We start from the raw sequence: 25,838 nt of genomic DNA on the forward strand, positions 1-25,838 counted from the left end.
AACATGATTTTTGAGTTGCGGATAGTATAAAATGTAGCTACAGAGTAATATGACATATGTGCTCCAGCATGTCTCCAGCGTGAGCTTATGGCCAAAAGCTGGCAGTGATGAGTACGAGCAACCAGCTATGAAGTCACACAAAATAAAGCTATTCACAGACATTTTTGCCTGACCAAATACGTCTGTGTGACAAGAATATAAAAACAATATAAAAATCACATTGTTTTGGAGGTGCAGCACCATTTTGTATGCTGAATCAAGCAGATTTAGGAAGTTATATGTGATCTCGGGGCAGCAGTATTAGGAAGAATAGCAGAACTTTTTCAATCTAAAAGAAGCCAAAAGAAGGTACGCAGTTTTCTGAAAGTGTTCGTGGTAAGTCATATTTCTTTGTTCAACAGAATTCAGATTACAAAAGGATTGCGCTATAAATATATGTCTACATTTATACAGGACAGTCTATCCATGAGCATTTCTCTCACTAGTTATGGTGAGGATATGTCCTTTGTAATCTTTATCGTGGCTTATGGATTTGAACATGGCAGTCCTATGTGTACAAATTCACATTTCTCCACTGTACTAGTGTAGAGCTATTGTCCAGACATTTTCCTATGTGTGCATTAATGTTAGCAGCACAGATGACCGCCTTGTGTACAACACAGTTGTTGTTCCTAGCAAAGTGTTTGAGCATTGTGGAGTGTATTTATACCGGTGTGTGCCAAGCACCAGCTGTATGTTCACATGTCTCTCCCTGCATCCATCAAATGACATATCCCCAGAAATGTACCTTTAATGTAATATAGTAATCCTGTGATAGTAGGTCTAGTTTACCCATTTTCTGCAGTTGCCATACTGTCAGTTCCAGTAATATACAATCTGTGTCATGTTCTCACATGCATCTGCATATCCAGAAGATGAGGTGAATGGCAGAGGCAAGACAACTTCAGCCCTGCTGAAAATGACTGCTACAAGCACTGAGAACATGCGGACAGCACCTGTTAAGCAGAAGGGGTGATAACCATCCTTCACAGGACCAGATTTGACAGAAAGTGATCCATAGCATAAATGCCATGGGGAGCTACAGTTACACATTACAGCACTGTTGTAAGAGTGTTAAACAGCATTATTGTAAGAGCATTATCAACATACTACATCATGCCAAGGCAACACCACAACCATACATCTTGCTTTATGATGCACCAAGTTAGTATACAGCTCAGCAGGTTTATCTACAACAAAACTACATAAAGACACTGTAGACTGGCCATAGCATGTGCTGGCTGTATTATGGTTTAGGAACATTAAGTATTCAGCCACGTCAAGAGGATGGCAACAGTGGTAGGTTGACATTTTGTGGTACATGTTGCAAGGAATACTTTTTCACGCATCCCAGATGATCACAGTTACTCATTCCCACTTTGGTGTGTCTTTTGCTGGGTAGTCACAATAATATCACTACAGTGACACCGGCAGAGGCAGGGGCAGACTAGCAGGCTGATGTGTCTGAACAGATGCTTGTGATGAACCTGAAGATATACAGTCTAATCATTCACCTTCCCCATAGCTTTTAGCACCAGCTTTAACAGCAGATGTGCACACTATGTCTTCTGTGGATATACTCAGCACTGCAGGAGTACCTGATGACATTTTATGTCACATTGGCCACTGATGTGCAGGCAGCACTCAGGATCAATCATCAGATGTTCCAGAGTGTCATCCAGACAGAATCTGCTGTAACACAGTCCAGCATGGGACTGATTGCTGGGTATTGTGTGGCATCTAGGAAGACATGGAGTCCAGGAGATCAAGACTTATTGGCCTTAGTAGGTCTGTGGCACACATTGTTTCCATCTTTAACTGCATGCAGGGGGTTGCAAGTGCCACCAGCACTGCCTACACTGGCAGTATAGCCTAGGGTAGGATATGTACTAGTGGTGGCAATGTGGGGGGGAGGTGGTGGCAGTGTGGGGGGGGGTGAACATCACAGGCTGCACAGTCCTCACCTTTGTCTGAAAGTATATAGCACTCTGATACCCCGTACTGTGGGTAGCAATGACACATTAAGGTAGCAACAGCAGGCTTTAATCATGCCAAACCATTCTCTAAAATGTTGCAGGTTTGTGAGTATGTCATGTTTTTCTGGTCTTCAGCAATACTGTGTGGGTACTGCATGGATATTGTAAGCCAAGGCTCCACTGATCATCCAGCTTCACCACGAAAAGACGATCACCTAGGGAGGTTAATACAGCTGAAGATACTGTGCATGCAGCAATGTAAATTAGCATTAGTCACAATGCCTACACTTGCCATCTAGATGGCCATATGGAATGTTACTAAGAAGAAAGTGGCAATATATCTGAGATGTGTGCCATACACATAAGTCATTTGAACTGCCATTTTCCTGTGCAGGCACATTAGTTATTATCCATTGTATGTCAGATATTACCCTGTAATTCAAGGAATACTAGCTTTTCCTGTTAACAAACATTTAGAACTGTAGGTCAGGTAGGGCCTTTTTTCTACATGTACAACGTATGATATCCCATAATTCAGGCAGATGGGTTGTGATGTAGAAGGCACTTAAGATGTTATCCCCCCCTTGTGTGTCATTCATTTGATCAAAAACTCTAAATATTGATAACTTTTTAATACAGGGGGCAAGCACCCCCCTGCATCCTCCACACCTCATACTAATTAAATGTACCAACTCTGGGATCGCACAGCAGTAAAGAAATGGCAAATTACCCTTTTCGCTATTTTGGATTTTCAATCAAATGAATGACACCTCTCTTTCCTGTGGTGTTTTGGAAAGCATATAAACTCTTTTACATGTAGAAGTGATAGGCTGATGGACTTATAGAGTATTCTAGAGATGGAAGCCTGAGAAATACCTAGCAAGGTTTCTGGAGCTAGAATAGAGTTTTATATGTTTTGGACTCTACAGGAATGACAAGGCTATGCCTTTCTGTAGACTCTGTTAATGGATGACACATGTCAACCAATGCCCATGCGGTGATCCAATATACTCTAAAGTGATTCTGATCAGTGAAGCTAGGTTATGTCAGACACTGATATTCTCTCTGGAATTGGTTGCTACTTCGCTCATACCAATGGGAAGCAGTGGTGCTACGAGCTAATGTATGCTGCTATCCAAACACTGCTTCAGCTCCCACCATTTTCCCTAGCTGGAACGCTGGTATTTTCAGTATGCTTTGCCGTTCATTTATCCAGTGCACAGTGGCGTACAATTTACCCTACATATAGTCCACCAGGCCTGAACGATTTGAGTTCATTAGCCTGCATATTAAAATTAAAGAGCATTCAAAGATGAGTAGTATTCTCCTAAAATAATTGGAAGGATAACTAATTTAATATAAAATATAAATTATATTAGGTTTGTGTCAATATGTATTTTATGTTATTTTATGAACTGAAGTATTAATGTCATTCTTCCCTTTTGTATATGCCATTTACATATATCTGTACAGTTAGTTAGATATATTGTAGTTGTGTAATTAATTTAAGGTCACACTTTGTTCAAATCTAAATAGTTCCACTTTCTTGAACTGATTTTATTACTTTATTACTTCAAATTGTTTTGTTAATATATTATTTCTTAATATAATGAATTTAATATTTATTAATAGTTTTATAGGTTTTATTAAATGGGAGCAATATAACTTTTAGATAGTTAGGTTTTAATTGTGTAATGCAACATCATGTGATTTGTTAATTGTATATATAAGACATTCATTCACTGTGTTTTTTTGTCTAAAGAAGTTTTACTTACTAAAGTAAGATGAAAGCACTTACTTCATAGTGTTTGTTCTGAATAAATGCTGTTTGTGGATTATTTTGGAGCCAGCAGCTGATTTTATTTGTGATAACCATCCTTCACAGGACCAGATGTGGCAGAAAGTGATCCATAGCATAAATGCCATGGGGAGCTACAATTACACATTACAGCATTGTTGTAAGAGTGTTAAACAGCACTATTGTAAGAGCATTATCAACATTCTACATCATGCCAAGGCAACGCCACAACCATACATCTTGCCGTATGATGCACCAAGTTAGTATACAGCTCAGCAGATTTATCTACAAAAAAACTGCATAAAGACACTGTAGACTGGCCACAGCATATGCTGGCTGTATTATGTTTTAGGAACATCGAATATTCAGCCACGTCAAGAGGATGGCAACATTGGTAGATTGGCATTTTGTGGTACATGTTGCAAGGAATAATTTTGCATGCATGCCAGATGAGCACAGTTACTCATTCGCACTTTGGTGTGCCTTTTGCTGGGTAGTCACAGTAGTATCACTACAGTGACACCGGCAGAGGCAGGGGCAGACTAGCAGGCTGATGTGTCTGAACAGATGCTTGTCATGAACCTGAAGATATACAGTCGAATCGGTCACCTTTAACATGGCTTTTACCATCAGCTTTAACAGCCGATGTGCACACTATGTCTTCTGTGGATATACTCAGCACTACAGGAGTACCTGATGACATTTTATGTCACATTCGGCCTCTGATGTGCAGGCAGCACTCAGGATCAATCATCAGATGTTCCAGAGTGTCATCCAGACAGAATCTGCTGTAACACAGTCCAGCATGGGACTGATTGCTGGGTATTGTGTGGCATCTAGAAGGACATGGAGTCCAAGAGATCAAGACTTATTGGCCTTAGTAGGTCTGTGGCACACATTGTTTCCATCTTTAACTGCATGCAGGGGATTGCAAGTGCCACCAGCACTGCCTACACTGGCAGTATAGCCTAGGGTAGGATATGTACCAGTGGTGGCAATGTGGGGGGAGGTGAACATCACAGGCTGCACAGTCCTCACCTTTGTCTGAAAGTATATAGCACTCTAATACCCCGTACTGTTGGTAGCAATGACATGTTAAGGTAGCAAAAGCAGGCTTTAATCATGCCAAATCATTCTGTAAAATGTTGCAGGTTTGTGAGTATGTCATGTTTTTCTGGTCATTGGCCATACTCTATGGGTACTGCATGTATATTGTAAGCCAAGGCTCCACTGAGTATCCAGCTTCACCACCAAAAGACTTATCAACTGGGGAGGTTAATACAGCTGGAGATACTGTGCATGCAGCAGTGTAAATTAACATTAGTCACAATGCCTGCACTTGCCATCTAGATGGCCATATGGAATGTTACTTAGAAGAAAGTGGCAATATATCTGAGATGTGTGCCATACATATAAGTCATTTGAACTGCCTTTTTCCTGTGCAAGCACATTAGTTATTATCCAGTGTATGTCAGATAGTACCCTGCAGTTCAAGGAATGCTAGCTTTTCCTGTTAACAAACATTTAGGACTGTAGGCCAGGTAGGGCCTTTTTTCTACATGTGTACAATGAATGATACCCCATAATTCAGGCAGATGGGTTGTGATGTAGAAGGCACTTATGATGTTATCTCCCGCCCCTTGTGTGTCATTCATTTGATCAAAAACTCTAAATATTGATATTTTTTTAATACAGGGGGCAAGCACCCCCTGCATCCTCCACACCTCCTACTAATTAAATATACCAACTTCGGGATCGCACAGCAGTAAAGAAAGGGCAAATTACCCTTTTCACTATTTTGGATTTTCAATCAAATGAATGACACCTCTCTTTCCTGTGGTGTTTTGGAAAGCATATAAACTCTTTTGCATGTAGAAGTGATAGGCTGATGGACTTATAGAGTATTCTAGAGATGGAAGCCTGAGAAATACCTAGCAAGGTTTCTGGAGCTAGAATAGAGTTTTATATGTTTTGGACTATACAGGAATGACAAGGCTATGCCTTTCTGTAGACTCTGTTAATGGATGACACATGTCAACCAATGCCCATGTGGTGATCCAATATACTCTAAAGTGATTCTGATCAGTGAAGCTAGGTTATGTCAGACACTGATATTCTCTCTGGCATTGGGTGCTACTTCGCTCATACTAATGGGAAGCAGTGGTGCTACGAGCTAATGTATGCTGCTATCCAAACACTGCTTCAGCTCCCACCATTTTCCCTAGCTGGAACTCTAATATTTTCAGCATGCTTTGCCCTTCATTTATCCAGTGCACAGTGGCGTACAATTTACCCTACATATGACTATGAGTTGAGATTGTATTTGTCTGTTTATTTATTAAAGTATGTATGTATGCATGTATCTGGGTAGGTTTACATTTGTTTACTGGAGTACAGCACTGATCTCCATGGACCATTTTCAGTCTCAGTTCATGGTGTATAACCAGCAGTGAAAATGCAAGCAAACATTAAATAAGTGATTTAAGTATACAGAAGTTTTAAAATAACGGTATATAACCAGCAGAAAATGTAAGCAAACTTAAAATAAGTGTTTTAAGTGTATGTAAGTTTAAAATAGTACATTTACAAAAGTGGTACTCATTAAAAATTGTTTGCTGTTTATTTACCATCTTGCTGTGAGGTAGCTACATTGAATTAGAGCAGTTATGGTACAAGAAAAATGTGCAGAAGGATGCAAAGGAGGTTGGGTGATAAGGTGAAGGAGAAAAGATGAGGAATTATAGATACAGATAGAAGACGAGATATTTAAAGAAAGTAGCCAAGGTTCTAAGAGAACAGAAACACGTTTAGGTTGATAGAAGTAGGATAAAAGTTTGCATGACTGAGATTTAGATGACTGAGTTGTTGCCTGTCTAACGAGGAAAAGTTTCAGTTCTTTATTCCTTCATCAGGAATGGATTTCCAAGTTTTGGGAATGAGAAAAGAAAATGCAGGCCCATTGTTTTTTTTTTTGGGGGGTGTTAAATGGAGTTTGTAAGTAAGGTGTGGATTTGGACAGACCTCTAATGTTATGTGAGGGAAGTGATAGCTCTAGAATCCTTTGCTCATGAGAGGGTCGAAACTGATGAGTGATTCGCATGAATAGAAAGGGCCGTGGGAAGCCACTTACCTTTTGATAGAGTCAGACAATGATGTTCGCTTTTTGTGGAGAGGATGATAAACTGACAAATGTTTTTCTGGTAGGTTGTAAGGATGATTGCTTTTTTGTCAGGCACTTACGGTGAACTGTAGGCCAAACTCCAGTTGGGGAAGTAAGATTCCTTTACAAGTTGCTGCTTTGGTAACAGGACTGAGGAAGTAGAATTTGTTTATAAACCAGAAGAGAAGTTTGTTAACTTTGGATTTTGTGATCTGAACATGGTGTTTGGAAGTTAAGTAATGGGTGTAACTAGATTCCTAGATATCTGCAGTAGGGAAAATTCAAGTGAGATATTTTGGCCGTTGCATATGGCCCGGACAACGAAATATGAGGAGAGCTTTTGTGGAGTATCAAAGAGCTTAGACTTAATTTTTTAGCATTAAGGGTTAGGTAGTGAGATTCTAGCAAACCATTTAGAGAGGTAAGGTATTGCTTGAGTTGTTACTTTACAGTGGAAGGAAAAGGGGCCAAATCTGTAGATAACCATGTCATCTACATATAATTTTATTTGAAAGGGGTGGATGTCATAGGATAGGTTGTTAAAAAGAAGGAGAACAGAACACAGGATAGATCCTTGTAGAGCCCTCTTGGTAAAAGCAGTGTTGCTGAGGCGAAAGAGCCAATCTGCACCTTAAAGAAACTGTTCGCCAGTAAGCTGATCACATGGGGACTGAAACTGGCTCAGATAAGCAAGTTATGGAGCAAAGAGTGATTAACTTAGTCAGCTCTACAAATAACTATGACTGTTAGATGGCATTTGTCCCTGTTATCAGAATGTCATCTGTAATTGTATATTGTGCTTCAGTCAGCCCAGAATTTGTGCTGTTGCAAAGAAATTATCCTGTAGGTTTGCTGGTGATATGTTACTTGGATATAATTTAGTTTTTACAAGAATCGTTCCCAGGGTGTGAAAAAAGGAGATGGGCCTATAGTAATCTGCAGATGCTGGGTTGGAGATTTTTGTAATTGGTCTGACTATTTTCCATTGTTCCATCACATTTTTGAGATGCATAAGTTGTACAGATATTTTAATGGAAGAGGCACATGTTCCTTCCAAAGGGAGATAAAAGCATGGATGAAGTACATCTGTATTAGGAGGAGCATCAGAGCGGATTTTGTCTACAAGCATGAATTTAGCTTTGATAGAAATACTTTTAAAGTAAAAAGAAGGGTGATTTGTAGTGGAGGAGGCTGAGTTTGTCAAAGTGGGATGCAGAACTGGCTTGTTAGTGGGCATATAATCTATGTATCTTTTGACAGAGTCTTTATGTACAGGGTCATTTTGGGAAATGTGATATGCCATGTTGTTGACTAGTGTCCAGAATTTCTTCAGATTGCAATTTAGGATCTGCTGTGATGAGTTTAAGGTGTTTGCTTTGTAGTGTCTTTTGGTCTTTTTAATTAAGTTGTGTAACTGGATTTAGTGGATGTTCCTCAGACCTCATTAATTACAGACATCAGTCTGACAAGCATATTTTACAGGATGATGGAAAGAGTCATCATGAAATGTTTTCATACATGGGAAACCTCCTTCTCCATGACCTAACTCAGTACACATTTGTCAGAGATAGATGTTGAATGCTTGAGAACATGACTGCCACCATGAATGAAGGTTTATCTGGTCATGCAGTTTATTTCTATCTGGCCAAACATGTAACACAATCATACATAAACTTAGGGCTGGGTAGATCAATGAAGCCATAACTTGGGTCCACAAAAGGAAAGAAAAGGAGAGCTCCTGTTCTTATCATCCCATAACACCAGTGGAGTCCTTTAAAGGCATTGTTTGTGCCCACTCCTTTTGGTATGTTTTCCTCAATGTCAAAACTAATTCCATTGTCTGACTTACCAAATATACAGATAACTACAAACTTGGATACATTGCCCTTAACTCTGCTGTCACCACCTGCCTTCAGATAGCATTTAACACAACTTCACACACAAGTGAGGCAGTACAAGTGACATTACTTTCCTCATCAAAAAGCCAAGTATTCTAGCATTTGTCACCACCACCAGCTTTATACAGTGTAAAGGCTATTGAAATAGTAAAATACCTTGGAAACCTTGTACAAGAATATCCTAAATGTGATACCCCTATGGCTGCTACCATCCACAAAGCATATAGAGTTGTCCACCTGATCGTCCATTGGGTTAAGAGATATGCCAGAGAGGTGATAGCCCCCCTATGCTATTTATACAGATGTTGTCAGACTATGTAATTGGTTTAGTGGTTGTGATTGCACTGGATAGAGTACCTTTCCCATTCTTTGCATGCACTGTCCCGGAGTTTGCAAAGGGCTTTTAACTCCTTAGTTATCCATTTCTTGTTCAGCTGTTTTACTAGTGTGGTGATTTTGGGGAGGAATTTGTCTTGGAATGACAGTCGGAAGTTGGATAGGGAAATGGTTACAACAGAGGATTCATTGTTCCTAAACATTTCCTCCTCACTGTAGGGGAGGGAGGTGTTGTTTAAGTTTTTTTTTTTTTTTTTTTTTGGCTTTAAGGGTGGAAGGTAATCAGTTCTGTTGGCTGTTTAGTAATTGAGGGCAGAATGGAGAATATAATGGAGAAGTAATCGCTGACTGAGGGGGCAAAGATGGTGATGTTGTCATTGACTAAGAGTTCATTTGTGATTTTTAAATTCTGTAGGGAGTGGTTCCACATGATAAAGTGTGACCTTGTAAAATCATTGATTAGATTGGTAAGGCAGAGGGTGGAGAGAAAGTTTTCAGTATCAGAGTATATAGGATGGAGAATATTTATATTGAAGTCTCCCAATATAATAAGATTTTTATATGGAGTAATTTCATCCAGTATGCTGTAGATTATAGATTTAAATTTTTGAAGATTGGAAGGCAACAGGAAGTATGTCAGAACTAGGGTCAGCAGAGTGTGGATAAAGATTTGTAGAGACGGCTGTCCAGTTCCCCCTGCATATATTTGCATACCAGTAGAACATCATTTACCTGGCTTCTTTTTGTATATCATCTTCTGCAGCACTGAAGCACCACAGGAAGTAATAAATTGCTTCTGGGGTGCATTTGGCTGATTCCCACATGTGCTGACTGTGTACTATATAATTTGTATAGGAATTGCAGCCAGAGTATTTCAGCTGCTTTTGCAGATTCATGAAACATCCAGATGTAACCTGTGGGAACCAGTCTTTGGTTTGCATGGTGTTGCTTTGTCACAAATCATTTCGTTAAGTTCACTGCTACAGTGTTAATCTGCTGCCATTTTGTTTTCACAAGAGTCCACACTGTGCCAGCATACAAAGCATCTAGTATCCTACTTCAGGATCAAAATAATGCAAGTACATTCCTTATTAATTATGGCAGTGTATATAATGGCATTACTACAGGGGAAGTAAGAATGAAAATAAATTATTCAAATTATCGTACATTCCAAACTGGATAAAAAGCTCTTTAAATAACTGCATCATCCCTGTGAGATATAAATGTAATGGAAAATTCTGCAATAAACCTAAGTGGTACAGTTACAAAATGAACAGATTATTATACCAAAAGAAAAGTGTTCAGACTTGACCCATGTAATGTGATAAGGCTAATGTCAATGTTATCTAAGAATAACTCACTAAAACAATCAATAAGCTTTATTTCAGTTTAAAACTTGCTATCAAGATGGGATACAATATTTAGATTTTCTATAAGGAAAATGATTGGGAAGCGACAAGAATGCACTGCACTAAAACAGAAAGGTGTCACCGTAAGAGCAAACAGAAATATCTATTACACTATCTATAGAGGTAGAGCAATATTCTGGCCTCATAATGAAAATCTATCCACTCTTCCTTCCTGTAACAAAATCCCACCTGAAATTGCATCAGAAATAATAGTCATCTCTGCCTTTAAGTTCAGAAACATCAGTACTATGTAACCAGATGAGATATCCGAAAGCCTAACTAGTTCAATCGGAAATACTCTAATGTGCATCCTTTTTCATATTCTTAGTATAGCATTAAAAACTGTCTACTTCCCTGATATTGGAAAGTAGGATGTAGTGGTTTCAACCCACAAGGGAAGCCATTCCTTAGACCTCAGTAATTACAGACATCCGTCTGACATGCATATTGTACAGGGTGATGGAAAGAATCATCATGAAGCATTTTCATATATGGGAAACCTCCGTCTCCATGACCTAACGCAATACATTTTTGTCAGAGATAGATCTCGTATGCTTAATGTCATAAATATTTTTGAACGTATGACTGCCACCATGAATGAAGGTTTATCTGGTCATGCAGTTTATTTCTATCTGGCTAAAACATGTAACACAATCATACATAAACTCAGGGCTGTGTATATAAATGCAGCCATAATAACTTCACAACAGGAAAGAAAAGGAGAGCTCCTGTTCTCACCACCCCATAACACCAGTGGAGTCCTTTAAGGGCCTGGTTTGTGACAATTCCTTTTGGTATGTTTTCCTCAATGCCAAAACCGACTCCATTGTCTGACCTATGAAATATACAGATAACTACAAACTTTTGTCCTTAACTCCGCTGTCACCACTGCTCTTCAAATAGCATTTAACACAACTTCACACACAAGTGAGGCAGTGCACGTGACATTACTTTTATTGTCAAAAAGCCAAGTATTCTAGCCTTTGTCAAACCCCACCACCAACATGACCAACACCAGCTTTATACAAAGTAAAAGTTATTGAAATAGTAAAATACCTTAGAAACCTTGTACAAGATCCTAAATGTGATACCCATATGGCTGCTACCATCCACAAAGCATATAGAGTTGTCCACCTGATCCTTCATTGGGTTAAACAATATGCCAGAAAGGTGATCCCCCCATTTATACAGATGCTGTCAGACTACTCTGTTGCAACCAAAGAAGAATAAATGCTTACAAAGAGAATCAAATGGTTTCAAGTCTATCCTACAGCCATAAACTCTTTTTTTTCCCTGTGTGTCTTGCTACATTCCTTGTAGAAACCTATGCTTGACATACAGAGCATTGCTTTAAAACTCTGTCTGAAGTAGTTAACTTCATTTGATCAGCAACCTGTGGGTATCGTCGACCTGAGCCCGTGGGGGTTCGTGCACATAGTACCCGCTCTGTGGCTACCTCTGCTGCTTTTTGGTCAGGGGTGCCCTTGGATGACATTTGTTCTGCGGCCACTTGGGCTTCCTCCCATACATTTATTACACATTAAAAGTTGGATTTGATATCCAGGGGGAGGGCATCTTTTGGCTCTGCAGTGCTCCGGAATATCCTTCCATGAGGACCTCCCAAGTTTTTGGTAGCTGGGGACTCTGTCCCAGAGATTGCTGATCAAATGAAGTTAACTACTTCAGATAAAGAAGTTTTGTACTCACCATAACGTTCCATCTGAGTAGGTAACTTAATTTGTCAGCAACCGACCCCCCCCCTCTGTCCCCCTAACCTGTAGTTTGTCACCTGAATGATCGTTGTTTCACCCCTAGTTGGTATCAGGTTAGGATGTTCAGGTGCTTTGTTTCTTGGTATTTTGTGGTTATAGGGCAAACTCGATCTGAGGACTGGAGGGAGGTAGCAGGGTATTATGGGTAAGGGGAGGAGCTCGGAGCTCGGATCTCTAGCTTGGAAAGCTGTCAGCTCGGATCCGGATTGGATCCGATACCCACAGGTTGCTGACAAATGAAGTTACCTACTCAGATGGAACGTTATGGTGCATACATAACTTATTTTTTTGTGTGTGTCTTATTATCTTCTTAAAAAGAAATCTACACCTGACATACAAAGCATTGCATTAAAGTCTGACTTAGTGTTTAAACCCTTTTGCTTAGAATAACCCCTGGTGACCTAAACATGAGGGTAATCAAACCTCAATAAAAATTAATATCAATCCTACAGTTAAGAATGACAACATTTATATCTCAGAAATGCTCATGCCTATGAAATTAATGTCCTTTCTCTCAATGAAAGTCAGACCATTAGTTCAGTACCTTTGAGAAGAACTGGACAACTACAATGATAGCCACAAGGTCTGACTTGCAATCCAGGGCATCAAGCTCCTTAATGGCCTGTAGGCCTTGAACTTGTTTATTAAATCTATGAGCAGTTGTATGCAATGAATAGTATTTATTAAAATTAAAGTGTGAGCCAAGCTTCCCTAGCATGTAGATTTGTTTTATTACCTAACTATTTGAGTTGCCAGAAAATTGCTTTGGTTCTAGACACATTGCTAGGAAGAAATTCCAACTTAGCATTCTCTATGATAAAGTTAAAAGTGGTCATTACATGATTATATGGTTAAATAAAAGGAAAAACATTACAAAATGTGATATGTAATAATAATAATACATTTTGTGTATGTGTGTGTGTATATATATATATATATATATATATATATATATATATATATATATATATTTATATATATGTATATATAAATACATACGTATATATAAATACATATATATATATATATATATATATTTATGCGTGGTTCTACCTGACATAATCGAAACCCCAGAACACTGACAATGCAATCACCGACACCACATAATCGACAGTGCAGAAACACGAAACCTCACATGCCCGACAACGAAATAACCGACGGTACACAAACACGAAACCGCATACACTGCACACACCACAATAACAACAATCAACAAACAAAACACATCCCCTGTCCAAAAACCACACACACAACACAAGCACACCAAAATCCCTACAAACCCACACTAAACCTCACATACACAACTATCTACAACCCTAACCCAAACCCTAACCCTAAGGTCCGTCACTATCGCATACTCAGCTAACCCGCGCCCTAACCCTAACTCACTTAACCCGCCCCTAACCCAAAGACTATCACTACCGCACACTTACCTAACCCACTCCCTAACCCTAACTCACTTGACCCTCCCCTAACCCAAAGACTATCACTACCACACACTTACCTAACCCGCGCACTGACCCTAACTCACTTAACCCACCCCTATCCCCACAGACCATCAATATCCACACTTACCTTACTCGCACCCTAACGTCCGTCACTACCGCATACTTACACAGCCTTTTCCCATGTCGGCATCCTCGGCGTCGGTGTTTTAATCCGTCGCGTCGGTCTTCTGCATTGTCGATCTTCTGGCGCTCGCGATTCGCTTGTCGGTGTTCTGGAGTGTCGACTATCTCAGGTAGAACCATATTCGTGTGTGTGCGTGTGTGTGTTTATTTGTCACAATCCTGTTATCCTGTGCAATTTGAATTTTGTTGATAAGACCAGCAGTAATCTGTCTTGGGATTTTTTTGATGTTTCTACATAGATATCAACAGTCTTTGAAATCATCAGGTCTGGGAACGAACCTGCAGCCTACAGGTGCCAAAGCTGATGCTCTCAGGGAAGAGATGGAGGAAGCAGCAAACAGAATGGAAATCTGCAGGGTACCTTTTTAACCTTTTTCATATTGATGAAAGTTTCCAATTAGAATGCTAGCACGCATAGAATAAATAATATATAGCAGTGTAATCCTTTTACCTTTTTTATGTTTTGTGCCATACATTTTTACCTAATCAGAATTTACTTATGTGTTTGCTTGCTTGTTAACTCAGATAATAGACTGACCAAAAGGAACAGTTTCAGCCATTCTTTGGGCTGAATGAGCAAAGGTTTTAGAAACAGCTAAGACACTATGAAGTTAAATGGTTTATAAATGTAAGACGACTTATTTTGTACATACAGGCAGCATTGTTATAGAAGAATATGCAGAAGGCACACATCCAATAATACATGAGAAAAGGTCATAAGATACGCTGAGAGTTTGGCAAGATATCTCTCAGTTTGTCCAACACCGACACTGGAACATTTCCTGAAAGCAACAGTGACATCACTTAGCTAAAAGTACATGAGAACTGTGTTATTATATGAAAGAAACATCTGGTATCTTAAATCTGAATAATACTGAAAACAATTTTGCAGGTGCATTAGGGAGTTCTGATGCAGGGTTTTGATACCAGAGTGATAAGAATTAACCGGAGTTGTCCAGGCTGCTTCTCACCAGAAGTTTATCCTTGGCCTTCAGAAAGGCTTACTGTGAAGTAAAACAGAAGCCTTAGCATGGAACGTTTCCCCACTGTGCTAAGCCTTTCAGATTCAGAAACTACTCAAATGCTGAGGGGTTTTCCCCATGCAAATGTATGAGCATGGATTACTGTCTCGTGCGCAATGCCACATGCTAATGCAGCAGTCCAAGAGGGTGGCTAATACTAGTTAGTCACGTGCTCTCCCCATGGCTCCAGATTTGCTTGATTGAGTAAAATTTTACTCTCAGAGGAAAACGTGACCAATGTAAAAACATGGTGGTCACGTGTACACTCTATGTATGTATCTATGTGTTATTGCCTTTCAAATGTTAGTATCACTGTAGGAGTACTTATTGTGCTTGTAAGTTCAGTGAAGAAGTGGGGGTGGTAGAGGGGTGTTTAGTTTGTATATGTATGTGGACATGTGTGTCTGCGTGTGTGTGTTGGTCTGTCTGCCTGTAAGGGCATGAATGAGGTTGCGTGAATGTGTATGTATGTTTGTATGCCTAATGAGAGTGCTAGTATGGTCAGGTCTGACAGTGCTGGTGTTTGATTCTCACACAGGGTAATGAGATGATATTTAAGTCTTTCTCACTGTGGCTATATCTGTCAATGAATAACATTCTGTTGCTCTTGTGCTAACAGACCAACTTGGGTTGGTCAATTTGCAAGAGCAGTCCGGATTTTACTAAAACTGAGGATATATTTTTTTACTAGTTGGTTCATGCCTTCAGTAAAGGTCTAGCTGTATTCCACTTTGGGTTTACAATGAGTTTTGTTATAATAAACTGAATCCTTAGCCTAAGAGAGCATCACATCTAGAATCACTATTCACCCAAGTCCTGAAGCTATTGAACAGATTAGCTAGCCAGTGAACTATGTGTGGATTAATGTTGAGTTGAGAAAGCTTGTCAATAACCTTAGCATGGGGAATAGTGTCAAAGGCCTTTACAAGGTCCAGGTAGACACTGTGAAGTGTAACCCTGTTATCTACATTCCTTCTAACAGTTTTAGAAAACTTAATCTGACTTAGCAGACAGGATTTCCTTTTATAAAGCTAAACTGATGTGTACCCAGGTATATTGGGGCACCTATTTCATTTTTTTATTAGTTCAGCTATAATTCCTAGCCTTACAAATAACACTAGAAGGACTAATTTTCCTATAATTCCCAGGGTCAATAATGAGATCACATTTATGCAAGATTACCACAGCAGCTGTCCTTCACACCTTTTTGATGTAATCAGTGAAAACACTTAAGGTGAAGAGTACAGTAACTGAGCTCTGCTAGATGGGGTGCAGTGCTTCACAGCAGACATCCAGGGATATTGTCAGGACTTATGGAACTCATATTTTAATTTCAGAAAGTGCCAAGACTTGGTTAAGAATGATTCAGGAAGGGAGTTGTGAGGTAGAATGAGGGGGAAAGGGGGGTAGAAGAGAAGGGGAGGGAGGAGTACAGTGAAATCGCCGGATAATGTGCCCAAAAGGCTATTAGCAATATCCTCAGGGTCATAGAAGGAAGTATTTTTAGAGAGAAGTTCAATATAAAATTGTTGGTTACTTCAAAGCTTCCTAGTAAAGCTGAAGAAGGTTTTATGTTTACCTTTTCAATTGCTTGCAACCCAAGTTTGCAGTCAGATTTACATTTCTTAATGGTAAGCTTGAGAGAGACTCAGTTAGCGGTTTTTAAATCCTTTTTATAGTGATGAAGTAGAGATGTTTTATTGATGTCCAGGAGCTTTGCTAGCCACCAGGCAGTGTGAACATTGTCTCTAGATGATGTTACTGTTGAAGTGGCACCCCAACTCCATGTGCAAAAATGGGGAAAAGGGCTTGTGGATGGATGGCTCGCTGATATTGCAATTCTATTACATGGGTTTAGTGTTAAACTTGCCATTATGCTTGCATCAGATGGGTATGGGTATCTCAATGCATCTATCGAAAAGGGAATACAATTCAGAAGACTATGAAGCAGCTTCAGACACAAGGTTTGCTGGGCAACTGTATAGTCTGTGATTAACAAAAGGACTGGTAAATATAAAGTAATTCATTCTGGAGTAACCACTGACGGTAGGTGCAATCTGGGAGGAATCTACTTCACTTTGTCAAAAGGCCACGATATTGGAACAGCTAAGTATCGAGCCACTAACATCAACTCCTGGATCATCGATCCATGGAAATCAGTGGGAAGTCAGTTATTTGAGATCACAGTACAGCAGAGCTCAAGGAATGGTCCCTTTCCCCACCAATGTACAATGACTGAGTTGGTATAATTAATTAGCAGGGAGTGTGGGAGTACAGGGAGAGTTTCTCCTTCTATAAAAAAGTTGTTTTAAGTCTGAGTTTTGGGGTGACTTTTCTGGGTTTTGAGTTTTTGTTTCAGTGTTTACCAAGTCAATCTTTAGTGCACTCTAGTATATGAACTATATACATTTTGGGGGGCTGTGAAGCAGGTTTTCAGGGAAAAATTCACAACAAAATATTCAGATTTAACAAGGGAGGGTATAACAAGATAGGTGGTGCAATTTGGGAGTACATTAGCGAGGAGAAGATTTAGCTAACTAACATCTCTGATGTGCAGAAGAACAATGTAGTTAAGAATATACTGGTGTTTATAAGGTCATGAAATCACTAGGCAGATTTGTTGTGGTATTTTGCATTTGCTAGTTTATGTGTGGGTAGTTGATATCACCCATGAAAAAGGTATTTGTTCGATGACTAACTGGATAAAGTATTCTACATTCTCTGTGGGTTGCAGAGATGGGGGTTCCATAACTGTAATTGGTTATAATGTGTTAATTAATGTTATTGTGTGTTCCAAGGAATTCAACCAGTTCCAGATTTATTTCAGACAATGGGGTTACAAACAAAAAAGGATACTTCCCCATATCTGTGGATGAGTCTAATGCATTATAAACATTGTACCCCAGAATAGAGGGAGTGGTATCTGTACAATGGAAACAGGTTTCTGTAATTAAACAAACACTGGAGGTAAGCAAGGCTTCACTTTCATGTATTTTGTTGTTTAGGCTCCTGACTTTCAGCAGTGCTGCCTTGATATTATCTAGGTTGGAATTTGCTATGCTGTGATGTCCAATGGGTGAACTCTGCCTAAAAAAGGCATTATGGGATAGGAAGAGTTTTAGCTGGTCTGCAGAAGCTATAGAGTGAGCGATACTGACCATTCCATTCAAGCACTGGATTCCTTAGAAGTCCACTGATCTACTGGCCATTTATTAAAGCCATATAGATTAGATTGAATCTAGGCATCATTCTTGGAGAAGGTAGAATACTGCTTAATGCTAGGACCTTGCCTAGACATCACGTCCCCAAAGGATGAAATGCCTAAAAGCATTCATCCCCAAACGGCAACTACGTATTGATAATCATATCCCGGGTTTGTGGAAACCTAAGTGCCTTAATGACTTCCCTAATCCTACCCTGAGAGAGGCAGCTGTCAGCCATTTAAGTGTTGTTTCTGTATCTTACAATGGAGTTACTAATAACTAAGATATTTCTGGAATGTACTGCAGGCTTATGGAATCTTATGGGTACAGCTTGTAGGTGACTCCCAGTAAAAGCAGTAGAGGGTGCAGGTGTGGTGTTAGTATTTTAGCTGTGGGATTGAAACAAGCTAGGGAGATGTCTAGGAGCTCCGGAGGCTTAAGCAAGGATTTTATTTTACTATCTCAGCACATGTAGTTTTGATGCTGTGGTGGTGAGGTAATGTAATAGTATTGTGATGCTGTGAGTGAGCTGGACAGACTAGATTCAAACTTAGATAAATAAGTTCACCTCTCACACATGAAATCAGTATATGTTAGAAGAAACAAGCTGCCAGTAAACAAGAGGCAGCTGTTGCCCTGCTTCAGAAAGCTAACTGCTAATAAGTTAGCTAAGGAGACTAAAGCATGCTGGGATTCTATGGTAAGAGGCACTGACTTTTTGAGGTCAGCTAATAACAGACTTAACAGCTAACAGAATTTAATTGTAGTATGTGTCCACAGTCAGTGGAAAACAGTAATTGCTGAAGACATGGAATATAAAGCCAGTTTTGTCCCAAAAGTTAAGGAGACCAATTTTAAGTGAGATTTCGTCTGAGGATAACTGATTACACCTGATGTTATCTATGAGTAGTCAGTATTCTGAGACTGTGCAACACAATGAGAGAATAAATGTAATTAATTTACGGGAGTGTTTTTTTACAAAATGATATTATTGTGTTGACTAAGGAGTCACTGAAAGAGGAGTGAGAGAGAATCAGATTAACATAAGGATAGACGACATGTACTGTGATGTATGTGTAGGATTTCAGGGGTGACCTATGAGGAGATGGAAAGGAGGGCACAGACAGAGATAGGAGAATGTCAAGGAAATATGAGGTACAGATCAGCTACGGCAGTGATTTAAGGAATGCAGCAGTAGAGAAAGGATGATAAAGTACAAGAAGAAGAAAATGTGCATGAAGAAAGAGATCAGAGAGGCAGTATGAGAAAGGAAATGGATTGTAAGAAGTGGAAGCAGTGACATGAGAGACAAAAGCTGCAATACAGCTACAATACTTAGAAGCTAAAAACATGGTAACAAGGGAGATCAGAGCACTCTTATTTATGAGCAAAAAATAAACTGGCAGAATAAGTTCTTTCTCTGTCGTCACAAGGAAATAAGGGGTTACTAAAAAGAGGAGGAGAAAGAGAAAAAGGGTAGAAGATGAACATCTGATAAACTGAATCTAAGAGTTTACGACACTGATATATAGATTGTATTTATATAGCATATATCATGGACAGAAGTAGGTTAAAAATTAATAAAGATAGCTGGGTGCACAAGACCCAGGATAAAAAAGAGCTCAATCCTGGTACACACACTGGTGCCAGGATGTAAAATGATGAGAGTGTAGAATCCTCAAACTACGGAAACATTCCTGCAATGGGGCCAGGCCAGATCCAGGGGGAGAATGGCCCCTCTGTTGTAGAAAGAAGTAGTCCACAAAAGTCACAAAAACTGAGGCCAAAGAAGCACTATAACGACAATAAAGTGGACTACTGAGAATAAGAAGGAAATTATGTATCATTACTATCATGCAAAAAGCCCAGAATTTCCAGACACAAGATATACAAAACGTTTAAGAGAAAAAACTAGAGGAAAGAAAAATACTTCCATAAGAAAAACTGTCAGAAGCTTCAAATAAAAATTTGTCTTCATTAATACAACAGATTTGTGAAAAACAGTATATAGATCAAGAAACTTTGATCTGTTTGGGTAAAAAAAAGCATCTGAGGAAGTGCAAAAATATAACCAAGAAAAGCTAGAGATTTTTAAAAAGTATAAAAAAGAAATATGTACACGGGAAAGAAAGAGATTCTTGATATGTGTAATATTTATGCAAAGGAGAAAGCCAAATTAATCAATATAAAGAAATATAAAGAAGGCAGTCCCAAAGATATTTGAAGAGAAATACAGGCATCCAGATATGGAAAATTTCACAATAAAAAAATAATATCACAAACAGGGAATGTAGAAAAGAAGATTAGTAAAGTAGAAATTAAAAAAAAAATAGAAGTTGAACTTGTGGAGTACCTGCAAAGTGAAGGATTTGGTGTAGAAGGTCTAAATCAGGTTACATCACAGCATGATGAAGTGAGTCCCCAAAGTAAGGAGAAGCAGGAAGATCAGGAGACATCTGAAGAAGAAATATAATCATGGGAAAGAAAAAGAGATTTAATATGGTGTATTATTTATGCAAAGTAGAAAGCAAAACTAACCAGTACAAAAAGAGCAGCACCAAAGATATTTGAAGTGAAATACAGGCAAAGGAGTCCGGACATGGAAAACTTTACAATACAAAAAATAAGAAAACAAAGAAGAAAAGTAGAAAAGGAGATCAGTAATGGAAAAGTTAAAGAAATAGAAACTGAGGTTATGGAGAACCTACAAAGTGAAGGATTCAGTGTAGAAAATCGAATGCAGAAAGCACTACAACAGGATAGAGCAATGGATATCCAAAGTAAGGGGAAACCAGCAGAGCAGGAAGCAATTGATCAGGTGCCCTATGAAGATATAAACATTCACTTGAAGCTAGACAGCAAGGGAAGGAACAGGAACCTGTGGAAACTCTGATGCAGTCAATATTGAGGAGTGATAGGTCAGTGAGTTCCCATATAACAGAGCAACAGATGACACAAGATGAAACTGAAGAGAATGTGCCTCAGAAAAATGGTGTAGAACTTTCTATAAAATGCCTGCAGGAAATCGAAAACAAAAAATGTACCCTCAGTTTAAAAGAAAATGAGCTAAGAGAAGACTTGTTTAATTTAATAGACATAGATAGACAGATTAACGTCGATGAAAGAAGTAGACTACAGATGGTCAGTAAAACCCAAAAAGTCAGAAGTTTGATAAAACAAATAAACACAATAATTAGGACTGTCCATAGAAATCCATGCAATATAACCGAAGTAAACAGGATATATTACTGTGTAGCTAAATTAATAACTGATAAAGTTTTACCACAAGAACACAGAGTAGTGAGGAAAACGAAGGGGAGAAATTGAATACCATCATGGAAGTATCAAACAGAGAAAACTATAAAGCAATTTAGACAAGAAGTGTCACTGTTAGAAGAATATAAAAGAGGGAACAGATCAACAAAAATACTAAGAAAGATAGACATGATAAAAGCAAGGCACGGTATTAGAACAGACCAGGATCTATCATGCACTTTCGCAAATAGCAAACTAAAAACCTCAGGTTGAAAAACTTAGAAGATACACACATAAATATAAAGGAAAAGTAGAAAATAAGCAATTTATTGATGACCCAAAAAAGTTTTATAAAGGATTGGGAAACGAGGTAAAAGGAATTGAAAGACTGCCAAGAAAGAAGAAATAGATACATTTTGGAGAAGTATCTATGAAGATCCTGTGGAACATAACAAAAATGTTAAATGGATAGAAGTAAAAGAAAGAATAAGAAGTTCAAATGTACAGGATATGAAATGGGATGAAGTAATGGCCAGAGAGATTGAAACAAAATTAATAAAAGCCTCTAATTGTAAAACCCCAGTTCCAGATGCAGTACCTAACTTTTGGCTAAAAGTGTTAACATCTTTGCATGAAGATTTAGCCATGAGTAAGAACTATTTATATGCACAGCCTGAACAGACCCCAACTTGGCTAACAACTGGAAAAACAATGCTCCTACTTAAGAGTGATCCTGCTAGCTACCCTAAAAATTATAGACCAATAACTTGCTTTCTGACGACATATAAACTATACACACGAATTGATGCCAACAGAGTTTATAGTCATTTAGAAGAAAACTCAATCATGGCAGTTGAACAAAAGGGCAATAAAAGAAAGTCATATGCAACAAAAGATCATTTGTTGTTAAAGTCATAGTGGATAACTGTAAAAAGGGGAAGAATCTAAGTATGGCATGGATTGACTATAAAAAAACATTTGATAGTATCCCACATTCATGAATAAAAAAGTGCTTAAAAATGTATAAGATACACCCTACACTGATAAACTACATTACAGTGACCATGACCCCAGGAGCTATCGCCCTATAAGCCTGACTAGCCTGGTCTGCAAGGCTATGGAGCGCATCATCATGGAACTCATTAACAGAGACATTGGGAACCTCCAAACATTGGACGCTACCCAGTTTGGCTTTGTTACGGGCAGATCATGCCTCCTAAACCTGGTGGACTTTTTTGAGACAGTTACCAAGGCTTTAGACAAGGGAAAGGAGATCCACACCTAGCCTACCTAGACCTCGCAATGGCTTTCGACACCATTCCCCATTCTGGTGTTATAGACAAGCTCACCAGCCTGAACATAAACCCCTACATCATGAGATGGGTTGCCAATTGGCTCATGGATAGAACCCACATGGTGAGAGTTGCAGGCTCTAGGTCTGACTCTAAACCGGTTACAAGGGGCATCCCCCAGGGCTCAGTCCTGGGACCTGTCCTGTTTGGTATATACTTCTCAGAGGTACAAGCAAGCACAGGAGGACTATAGCTGACCAAGTTCGCAGACAGCTGCAAACTGGGGACCATAACTGACTCTCCAGCTGATACAGACATCCTCCAGAAGGGTCTCACTGAGACAGATACCTGGTGTCAAAATCATTGCCTCAGGCTAAATGCCAAAAGGTACATAGTCATCCCCTTTGGAAAAAACAAAGTACCCATGAACTACCACATACGTGGTAGTCCCCTAAATACAGAAAATGAAATAAGGAATCTGGGGACCCAAGTAGATAGTAATCTCTCCTTTGATAATCATATTGCCAAGGTGGTTAGAAAATCCTTCTATGTGGCCCATGTAATCACAAAAGGGTTCACATCTAGAACAAAAGAGGTTATTGTGCCCCTCTACTCATCACTCATCAAAGCCATCATAGAGTACAATGCCCCATTTGGGATGTACCTTACAAGACACCTGCAACAGCTGAAAAGACCACAGAAGTACCTCACCAAGAGGATTACTGGCCTCAAACAGATGCCCTATGCAGCCCGACTGAAGAAACTCCAGCTGTATTTGGTTGCATACCGCCTACTCAGAGGTGATCTCTGCCTGACATTCAAGACCATGTCCAACCCAGCATTGATGGCCATGCTCCACCTAAAAAAAAACAAATCCCAGAGAGCCACACGCTCTAGGGATCTAAACCTCACCATAACGATAAATAGGACTTGCTGGAGGGATAGATTCCTGTCCCAAAGACTCCCCATGCTTTGGAACAGGATTTCAATCTAGAGTAGGCAGAGTCCCTCACTAACACTCTTCAAGAGAAACCTTGACGAGTGGATGGGAAACAGAAAATTTACCCCGGGGATCACTGCAGTGGCTCTGCTGGACAGAGGCACAGGGAACTAATGGCTCTGCTGGACTGAGGCACAGGGAACTAATCTAAGGGGGCGGTGAAAGCCAACACATTCTGGCTAGGCTTACATATGCCCTCGGGCAGATAGCCTAGTACATACCTATGAACCTATGGAACAGTGGCAGACCACTTTGCAATTAAGCCGTGATAAAGGACAAATTATTATCCCAGGGATACAAATTCAAAGGGGGATATTCCAGGGTGACTCTCTGTCACCGCTGCTATTATGCCTTGCCATTAACCCATTAAGCTGTCTACTTAACAGCTTAGACCATGGCTATAATTTGGCTTCTAGAAAACAACAAACGTGTAAAGACTTCTATTCTCTTTCTCGATGATTTAAAACTGTACAGCTCATCAGATGAGGAACTGAAAGCACAACTGCATGTTGTCAAAACTTTTTCAGATGATGTAGGAATGCCATTTGGTCTTAATAAATGTGCAAAAGCAACCTTTAAAGCTGAAAAACTGCAACACCAGGAAAACATCCGTCTGGGATAAGAATGTGATATAAAAGAACTTGAGCAAGAGGAAGTCTATAAATATTTGGAATTGATGAAGGATCAACAATAAAACATAAACAAATGCGAATGAAACTTAGTAAGGAATACTTTAGAAGACTTAAATTAATCCTGAAAACAGCATTAACATCTGTGAACAAAATCCAAGCTATAAACCAATTTGATCTTCCTATCCTAACTTACAGTTTTGGAGTGATTGACTGGCCCAAAAACGTGGACAAGAAGACTAGACAGGAAAACAAGAAGGGTGCTTCCTGCTAACCAAATGATTTATAAAAATTAGTGCATACCAAGATTATATATTCCCCATTCCAAAGGAGGGATGGGCCTCCTTGAAACTGATTACATGTATAGATCTGCAATCGTGGGACTCCACACATATCTGCTGACATAAACATAGTGAAAGTTTTGAAACATGAGGAAAATAATTTATTTATTTTATTTTACATTTGTTAACCGGGAAAGTCCGACTGGATATAGGTCCATTTTCAGCGGAGACCCGGCGAGAAAAGCTCCACACATACCTTACATGGACACATACAGTGAAATATTACAAAATGGACATCTGTTCAATAGTAGATACACAAATATTCAAGATAAGATACACACAGGAAATATTTACAAATTATTAACTCTTAAGGGAGAACACATACATTATTAGTAGTTAACATAGATTTTAGTAGTACATGATTGTGCCAAGTTATCATCCTTACTTTAGTACTTTCCAGTTGGTAAGAGACATGTAATCTGTTTTCGACTCAGTTAATGAATCAGAGTGATACAAGGAAAGTTTCTACATGTACTAAGGTTATAATTTATAATAAAACTAAGATGACTTATCTGCTTTATCTAGTAGAAGCATATCGGTGTCAAGCCGGAATGGAAATCAAACCAGAAGTAGATAAAAATCAGGTAGCAACTGAATGTGCCAAAAAAAAAAAAAAAGAAAGAATGTAAGGTGAAATACCAGATGAGAAGGCAAGAAATGTGGAAAATGTGATGTGGAAAATGTATAAATATAGTTGCAAGTATAGAAAACTTTTGGAAGAACCTCATGTTGATCAGGAATGGATGCAGGAATTGTTAAGGCAAATTCAAACCAAGAGATGAAAGGTTAATATTGGTGGTCCGAAATAGTGGGCTGCGTCCATGTTGGTTTACAAAGTCCATTGAACATGTGGTTTTCTAAAACTGTATTGGAAACAGTCGCACACCTCATTGTTGGTTGTGAAATGCTAATGGCAGAAGGGCTGTATATTGAAAGGCAAAATAATGTGGCAAGATTATTGCACTGGGGATTGTGCAAACATTATAGTCTTGAAGTGGCTGAAAAACACTGGAAAATGAGCCACAAAGCATCATAGAAAATGATGACGTTTACATTACACGGGATCATCCATTACCA

General features: G+C 39.1%; 1 protein-coding gene across 7 annotated transcripts in view; it reads left to right on the forward strand.

Moving 5' to 3' along the window:
- ARHGAP44 (Rho GTPase activating protein 44) overlaps positions 1-25,838 on the forward strand; it is a 1,795,121-nt gene that overhangs the window by 1,080,731 nt on the left and 688,552 nt on the right. For all 7 annotated transcript variants that reach the window (XM_044068802.1, XM_044068796.1, XM_044068800.1 and 4 more), the window contains one exon: positions 14,259-14,376. In XM_044068802.1, coding sequence (XP_043924737.1) covers positions 14,259-14,376 — 118 coding nt within the window. The remainder of the gene's footprint in view (positions 1-14,258; positions 14,377-25,838) is intronic.

The sequence above is a fragment of the Protopterus annectens genome, chromosome 4.part0, assembly GCF_019279795.1.
Source record: "Protopterus annectens isolate FY-2018-M chromosome 4.part0, PAN1.0, whole genome shotgun sequence".
Classification (NCBI taxonomy): domain Eukaryota; kingdom Metazoa; phylum Chordata; order Ceratodontiformes; family Protopteridae; genus Protopterus; species Protopterus annectens.